This window comes from Sinocyclocheilus anshuiensis, unplaced genomic scaffold (genome assembly GCF_001515605.1).
Source record: "Sinocyclocheilus anshuiensis isolate Anshui unplaced genomic scaffold, SAMN03320099.WGS_v1.1 scaffold278, whole genome shotgun sequence".
In the NCBI taxonomy this organism is placed as follows: domain Eukaryota; kingdom Metazoa; phylum Chordata; class Actinopteri; order Cypriniformes; family Cyprinidae; genus Sinocyclocheilus; species Sinocyclocheilus anshuiensis.
The window spans coordinates 1147467-1156103 of record NW_015546072.1 but is presented as its reverse complement, the minus strand read 5'-3'; the positions used below and the strand labels follow the sequence as shown (position 1 = coordinate 1156103).

The 8637-nt window shown below is 37.7% G+C and overlaps 2 protein-coding genes across 5 annotated transcripts in view; both read left to right on the top strand.

Moving 5' to 3' along the window:
- Positions 1-2026, top strand: part of LOC107699680 (snRNA-activating protein complex subunit 4-like) — a 12389-nt gene extending 10363 nt beyond the window's left edge. The window contains exons 25-26 of the mRNA XM_016501015.1: positions 79-1537; positions 1624-2026. Of these exons, the coding sequence (XP_016356501.1) occupies positions 79-1512 (1434 nt within the window). The 3' untranslated portion in view covers positions 1513-1537; positions 1624-2026. The remainder of the gene's footprint in view (positions 1-78; positions 1538-1623) is intronic.
- A 476-nt stretch (positions 2027-2502) lies between these two features.
- card9 (caspase recruitment domain family, member 9) lies at positions 2503-8461 on the top strand. 4 transcript variants are annotated; one of them, XM_016501056.1, is made up of 12 exons: positions 2503-2828; positions 3032-3169; positions 4157-4482; positions 4987-5166; positions 5242-5385; positions 6288-6413; positions 6862-7050; positions 7245-7280; positions 7406-7487; positions 7575-7618; positions 7696-7775; positions 7892-8461. In XM_016501056.1, exons 1-12 carry the CDS (start codon positions 2627-2629, stop codon positions 8010-8012), a joined length of 1668 nt encoding a protein of 555 aa, XP_016356542.1. In that variant the 5' UTR covers positions 2503-2626; the 3' UTR covers positions 8013-8461. The 4 variants fall into 4 exon arrangements, with proteins under 4 accessions (XP_016356542.1, XP_016356543.1, XP_016356544.1 ...); XM_016501057.1 differs by having other exon boundaries at positions 2525-2828; positions 7919-8460; XM_016501058.1 differs by having other exon boundaries at positions 2526-2828; positions 7439-7487; positions 7892-8460.
- The last annotated feature ends 176 nt before the right edge of the window (positions 8462-8637 follow it).

Here is an 8637-nt window from a genome sequence, read left to right as displayed (position 1 = left end):
GCTCCATCACCTCGGATTATGGCTTCATCACCTCGGATTATGGCTCCATCACCTCGGATTGTGGCTCCATCACCTCAGATTGTGGCTCCATCAACTCAGATTGTGGCTCCATCAGCTCGGGTTGTGGCTCCACCACCTCAGATTGTGGCTCCATCAACTCAGATTGCGGCTCCATCAACTCGGATTGCGGCTCCATCAGTTCAGATTGCGGCTCCATCAGTTCAGATTGTTGCTCCATCACCTCAGATTATGGCTCCATTACTTCAGATTGTGGCTCCACCACCACGGACTGTGGCTCCACCACCTCGGATTATGGCTCCATCACCTCGTATTATGGCTCCATCACCTCAGATTGTGGCTCCATCAGCTCGGGTTGTGGCTACATCAGTTCAGTTTGTGGCTCCATCACCTCAGATTGTGGCTCCATCAGCTCGGATTGTGGCTTCATCACCTCGGATTGCAGCTTCATCACCTCAAATTGTGGCTCCATCAGTTCAGATTGTGGCTCCATCACCTCACATTATGGCTCCATCAGATCGGATTGGGACTCCATCACCTCGGATTATGGCTCCATCACCTCCAATTATGTCTCCATCATCTCCAATTATGGCTCCATCACCTCCAATTATGTCTCCATCACCTCAGATTGGGGCTCCATCACCTCGGATTATGGCTCCATCACCTCGGATTATGGCTCCATCACCTCGGATTGTGGCTCCATCACCTCAGATTGTGGCTCCATCACCTCAGATTGTGGCTCCATCACGGATTATGGCTCCATCACCTCAAATTATGGCTCCATCACCTCAGATTGTGGCTCCATCAACTCGGGTTGTGGCTCCACCACCTCAGATTGCGGCACCATCAGCTCGAATTGCAACTCCATCAGTTCAGATTGTGGCTCCATCAGCTCGGGTTGTGGCTCAACCACCTCAGATTGCGGCTCCATCAGCTCGAATTGCAGCTCCATCAGTTCAGATTGTGGCTCCATCAGCTCGGATTGTGGCTCCATCAGAAATACCTCAAATCAGAACATTAAGTGAACCATTGCTCCCTATTCCTGATATTCCCTCTGATGTTGTTAGCTTTAATCCTCACTTGATATTCCCTGAGCAGTCACCTGAAGTAGATGACTGGATGAATGGAAAAGGTGGAATTCCACTACCTCATTTAGAGATGTCTTTGCCTTACCTTCCGCCATCTGCCGCCAGCATCAAAACACTGACTTCTTTGCTCAAAGTTAAACAATCTCTGCTTGCAGCTGCAGTGAATATCTTGCCAGTTGAGTATCAAAACTATAGAGAGGAAGAAGCTCAAGTAGCTGCCATCCGTAAAATGATTGCCGAAAGATTTGCCTCAAATCCAGCGTACCAGCTTTTGAAGGCTCGTTTCTTGTCGTGCTTTACTTTACCAGCCCTTTTGGCCACTATAAACCCTTCTGTGAAATATGAGTTGCCCACAGATAACAATGGTGATGAAGATGAGGTCTTGATATTACAAGATAAAGATTAAAAAAAGGATTCGGCCACCAGCTGCAGTAAGTTGCGCATTACATTGAAGCAGTCTTTGTTTTGTTTGTTAATTTATTTTTTTTATAATTTATGCATTTTCCCTATCTTTCAGGGGATTGAGCTTAACACAAATGAAAATGAAGCATCAGCAAAACAGTTCTCAGGAATCAGTACAAAAAGACAAAGGAGTCGACATTGAGTTACATAAGATTCATCATCTGAATGAGTACCAGTAACTTCAGATTTGGTACAGTTCACGATTCCTGTAGAAATGTGTACCACTAAAAAACATATTACAGTTAAAGGGACCAGTCAGATATCCATTGCACTAATTTTGTTTACTCCATCCATACGTTTTAAGAACATTCAGTATGTGTCCTGACAATTTTTTGGAAATAAAATTATAAATAAACAAGACTCAGTAAGGTTGCACTGAGCTACTATTAAATTATTATATACTTTCGTTACTGCTTTTTGAATATTCTGTAGAAATGTTAAATGTTTTGTCATTGTTTGTTTTTGTGCATTTGTATTATAAGCATTTGTATTTTGTTATGCTTTTATATTATGTGATCATAATGTGCAACCCACACCTGAATCTAGAAGTTTGTGAACTTTTAAAAAAATCATGAATTTATAATAAATTATTTTGTACATTCAATACCACTTAATAAAAGTACATAATTTCTTGGGTTTTTAAACAAAACTCATTTCACATGAGATGAGAACATCAGTACCTTAATAGAAGCTGTTGTATTTTACATGAAGCTGAAAGCCTTGCAAGGGAATGCCACAAGTTGAGATCACCGAGACACACTGAATATATATTAATAACGGTTGACTATATATTTTCTTCAGAAAATGATGTACTCATTATGTAGTCATTCTGCGACCAAATACCACAGAAAGTGTGTTGCAGCTCAACAATTTATTGTGAAATAGAGGGAAATTTTAAAAAACTGCAATGACAGCTGGAAAAAGGGAACTTATGTCACCACTCAGCTCGGTGAACTTCATTTCCTTTTTGAGTTTACAGACGAGCTGAATGTGTAATGCGCATTTAGCCTTAAAACTTGCAATCAACTATTTTCAAGCTAACGGAGCTAGTGTCGGTCATGTTTGATGGCCCAGGGGGTTTTGAGGTGGAGGAGGATGATGAGTGCTGGGCACGGCTGGAAGACTACAGAATGCTTCTCATCAAGACCATTGAGCCCTCAAGGATAACACCTTATCTGAGACAATGTAAAGTGCTGAGCAGTGAGGACGAAGAACAGATCTACAACGACCCCAGTCTGGTTATCAGGCGTCGAAAAGTTGGTAAGTGTTTTTAGGCCACCTAAGATTCAACTGTTTTCAAACAATAAATATGCAGCAAATATTGTTGAAATAAATAGTTACTGTATTATCCGAAGCTAGTTACTGTATAATCTGAAGCTTTCTATCTTATTTTCAAAGTATACACGTAGTGGTCTCTAGATATTTATATGGTTCAGGAATGTTTTTTTTTTATTTGCTTATAGGAGTGCTGCTGGACATATTACAAAGAACTGGCCTCAAAGGATATGAGGCATTTCTAGAGAGTTTGGAGCTAGACTACCCAGATGTGTACCGCAAAATCACCGGCAAAGAGCCTGCTAGGGTCTTCTCCGTACTTATTGGTAAGTTGTATATTTTTAATTAAGTATCAGTTGGTTAGTATACTTTTTTAATATGCTAAACAAAAAATACTTTAGCCACATCTTTTATGCAAATAAAATCTGAAAACTGTTATCATCATAGGCCAAAGAACTTTGTAAAATATTGCCACAGGATTTTTAACCATGTCTCTGGAGGGTACTAAAAGAGGTCCTTAGAGAGAATATAAAATTTCATGTTTCCATGTTAATTAATGTTTGTTCATGCAATGTATGGATTCCCAGGCTTTTGACATCTTTATAATTTCATTAATTATTAGCCTTTCATGAACACCCCACAGTTTTCTTTCACAAACCCCAGTTTGCGAAAACCTTCTGTAATGTAATGTTTAATGCATTTCACGATATTGATAACAATGAATGAAATAGATTATCTTTCTGTTTTTTTAATCAATATGGTATATAATAATCACATTCAAGTATATGTGATAAACGAGTTAGGTCAAAAGTAATCTAAAAGTAGGCTAGTCATCTACCCAGCACTGCATACTACACACATTCATACTATACAGAACCTGCTTTTTTATGATCTGCAAAGTACTGACTCAAAAGAAAGAATGCAATTTTGAATGAATCTGTTGAATGAATGATTCAAGGAAGCGCTGTTAAAGACACTCACTTGTTGCAATGCCACCACCTGCTGTAACAATGTACACTGAAAAATCCCCACCACAAATGTCCAGACTGACAGTCTGTATGGAAAGAGTGATACAAACAGTGCAAATCCCAGTGCTGTTGGAAGGCCGCACTATTAATTAAATTTGAAATAAACTGTTTAATAAAATGTAGTAATACTAAGTTACTATTCTAGATTAAAGTTATTATATTGTGTTACAGATAAAAACGTGCTTTTTATACTTAAGGTGCAAGCACAGCTAGAAATGTTGACTGTCATGGTTTCTGTATGCAAACCTCTGGTTTACAGAACTCTCTCTCTGTCTGTTCACCCAGACACGGCCGGTGAATGTGGCCTCACTCAGTTCCTCATGAGCGAGGTCTCTCGCCTACAGAAGCTCGCACAGGACGAACGGAGGATGCGACTCGAAGTGTCTGCGCAGGCGGCGGAGCAGCTAGACACCATCCGCCAGCTGCAGCTGTGTGAGAGTGAGCTGCACAAACAGCAGGACCGCGTGCAGCGCATCCGAGAGGAGCGCGAGCGCATGTGCGAGGAGGCGCGTAAACTGAGAGACGAGAATTACCGACTGATGCACGACCTGACCCGACTGAGCGAGGACAAGAACTGCGCACTCATGTGTAACAGAGACCTCCAGCTCGAGGTGATCAGTCAGTCCAGCAAGAAAACCTTTCAAAAACATGTCTGGGTTTTAGTTCACCACAAAAGAAATAAGAAATGAAATGCATTTGCGGTCATAACTGTAATTTTAATGGTAAATTTCTTCACTCTGGTTCCCTCAGCAAGGTCCCAATAGGATTTTTCCATCGGCTTTTGAATTGTTGCAGAAACAACCAACAAAAGTTGATCATTCTTCCATGTTTTATAATCTTAAAGGGTTAGTTCACCCAAAAATTAAAATGGAACTATAAGCTCCAACTTGTTACTGAGTTTTGGCCTACAAAATATGTCATCCCTGTAGCATGTCTATGTCTACAGAAGGGCAAAGTTGAAGAAAGTAGACTATTAGTTTTCTAAAGTATTAGATTATATTATTTTATTTTTGTTAAAATGTAATTTTATGATCTTTTCTCTTTGTTTTTCTCTTTAAATTTGATCTTTTCTCTTTGCATATTTCATTTTCTCCCTCTTTGATCCTTTCTGTAAGATTGAGAAATTGAAACACAACTTAATGAATGCAGAAAGTGACTCAAAGATCCAACGGAAAAAAACAATAACCTTGAAGAATGCGATGGAGCAGAGGCCAAGTCCTGAGCTGATCTGGCAGATGCAGAGAGAAAATGACCTCCTTACAGCTCGCATACAGGAGCTGGAAAGTGCTTCCAAGGTAAATCAGTCTCATTAGACTACACTAATCAAAATATGAACAAGAATGCCTAATACACACAATTCACTGACGCAGGTCCAAACTCTGGAGCATGAAAAACTTGATTCACAGTCATTAGAGGAATTCAAGCAACAAAGTCAGGCACAATACCAGGAGCTGGTGAATGATCTCTACAATCTAAGGAGAGACCTACATGACGCAGAAAAGCTGTGTGATAAGGTAGCCTTTGTTTAATATGTGCAGACTGGATTCAAAGTAAATTCTAAGTAAATGTTACTTTATTTTTTGTTATGCATATCATATTAGGAAATTTATTTATATATATATAGCGGGTACCATTTTTCCCAGTTAATATATTTCTAAAGGTGCTGAAGACATGAAATGTTCACCAGATGTCGGTAACAACCCAAGTAATCCATACATACAAATAAAACAAAACAAATAAGTTCAGAAATTAAGTTATGTGTATATTAAAATGGAATGACACGGAAAAAGTACTGAACTACTGAAATGTATTTAATACTTCGTACAAAAGCCTTTGTTGGTAATGACAGCTTCAAGACGCCTCCTGTCTGGAGAAACTAGTCGCATACATTGCTCAGGTGTGATTTTGGCCCATACTTCCACAGAGTCTTCACATCTTGAAGGTTCTGTGGGCCTCTTCTATGAACTCTGATCTGTAGTTCTTATTTTCTATTAGATTCAAGGCAGGTGATTGGCTGGGCCATTCTAGCAGCTTTATTTTCTTTTTCTGAAACCAACTGAGAGTTTCCTTGGCTGTGTTTGGGATCATTGTCTTGCTGAAATGTCCACCCTTGTTTCATCTTCATCCTGGTACTGTAGGTGTTGGCACTGAACCAGCTAATATTAATTTTATTTGTTTTGTTTTCTTTGTATGTATGGATTACTTGGGTTGTTACCGACATCTGGTGAAAATTTCACATCAACAGCACCTTTAGAAATATATTTACTGGGAAAAATGGTGACAATACTTATTTTACCCACTGTATGTATGTATATATATATATATATATATATGTGTGTGTGTGTGTGTGTGTGTGTGTATAATGGTATAATGTATGTATATATATTTTTTATATAATTCTGTTTTTAAATTTAAGTATCGAGAGGAGAAGGATGAGTTAGAACTGAAGTGCATAATGCTAAAAAAGGACTCCAAAATGTACCGTGACCGAATGGAAGACATTCTGAAGCAGATGGAAGAAGTCATCAAAGAAAGAGACAAGGTATCTTACTTTCCTCTTTGCATGACAAAGCATATAGCAACATCATGTGGTAAATTTTATGGTCATTTTACATTAGATCAGAAATGCAAAAACACAAAGTTGCCCTGTGACAGCTTTTGATTTGGCCCACAATCCATATCACAAGAGGGGGGGAAAACATGGCATTAAACCATATCTTCATTTTTAACTTATCTTTTTGTTATTTTATTTTTGCACTGAAATGTAGAAAATATAAATGTGATTAAGAAGTTTAAATTTTAATATAATATAGTTGGATATAATTTGGCCCACAGCCCTCAAACTAGTTTGATTTTTGGACCTTCATAAAAAAGTTTGATCACATCTGCATCAGATGAAGAAATGCCAATCTTTATTGAGATTTATTCAATGTATCTGTTGTATGTATCACATTAACCACAACAGTTGTATGGCACTGCCCTTTTAATAGGCTATTTGTACAAGAGAGGAGTACCATTTGGAGAACTCAAAAAATCTCCAAGACAAAGACCAGTACCGCAAACAGATCCGGGAGATGGGAGAGCGTTATGATGAACTTCAAGTCCAGTTGTTTCGAACTCAAGGAGAAGTTCTTGCTCTTCAGTCAAAGCTTCGCAAACAGAAAAACCCAATTCAAATGGTATGTACACTTGAAATTTATACTACACAGAGTGAGCGTGATGTGTGAATGGAATAGATGAGTCATTATTTAGTTCAAGTGCTTCCTGTTGTGTCACTCTGATGTAAGCACATTGTCTTTAGGCACAAAATGCATGATCACTGGGTAATGGTTTATAATGAATAGTGTTTGTTATGATGTGTTTTATTCCTCAGAACTCAGAAGAAAGCTCCTTGCTGAGTTCATTTGAGGTAATTTTATATAACTCTCTTAAACATTTAAATGCAAACACTCTTCAGAAATAAGATATTTCTGTTGTCTTTCTCATCTTAAAGTGGCATTGTTCTCCACAGCATTTGGTTTGTATTCTTTTTAGTCATCAACAGGGTTGCTTGCATTTTGTCCACAGATGAAAAGTCAGACTAGTGAGGAGGAATCCAGGGAAAGGGGTGAAAAGGGTAACGTTCTCTGATTTTCTCCATCAGATCTCATGCAAAAAATATTTTTCTTGTTTTTTTAAACATTGTTCCTGTTTCCTCGCACAGATATGAGTGAAGGGTCACAGAGCCAGACATCTGGAGAGTACAATGTAGGTATCTTTGTTGTGGATGCTTATTCATACAGTGATAGTGGCTTCATTTTTTAATGCATATTTCATGTTTGCAGTATTCAGAGAGGATGTTCTTTGAGGAGGACATATCAGCTAACTGCAGAATTAAAGCAAAATGCAACTTTCACTATAGGAGGTTGGTTTTTTATTTTTATTCTTTCATAACAACAATTTAACCATTGGAATTAACCATTGAAGCAGAGCTACTACTATATTTCAGATATTAATGAAATGGAATGATTTGTTTCTAAGCAATACTCCTAATGTGGTCTTGGACAGGAAACGTGCTTTAAGAACCAAAAAATTCACTGACAAAGAGAGTGTGCAGTGCATACTGGACAACACTACTGGGAGTGATACGGACGGGATGTGACATACAGCTTTGGACAAGGAGACGAAATGTGGCCTTCTTTAAAGGCATATTAAAATGCAATTTAATGATAATCCAACATTGTTCTGCATCCAGTGACCCATAAAACCTGATTAACATCATATCAATATCATAGTGTTCACTGTTAAAGTATGTCCAGTCAATCACTTGTCATGAGTCTGATCTGACAATTTTTCTGTTGTCTATTAAAATATAATATAATAAATATCAAATATCTTTTTATGTATATCTTGTTCTCTTGAGCAAAAACAGTGGAAATGTTTGAATGTTTTTTTTTTTGTACCCAAGACATTAAGGTATGTGCAGAAACTATGATGTTAATGATGTTTAAAAATGAATTTACCCTAAAAATATTCACTGAACGTTTCTCATATAAGGGCATGAATGATACTGTATGAAACGATGTGAATGGGATATTCTAATTATTTTCTATTAACGTTTTTGTGAAATTATTGTGGTGTAAAATAAAAATATAATATAATATATATATATAACTGTTTTGTTATCAATGGCAAAATAAAACATTTTTTTTACTAAATATGTACGAATTTTCTTTTACTACTTTTGAATGGGAAATTTGATTGGACCGAACACACTTGACCTCACC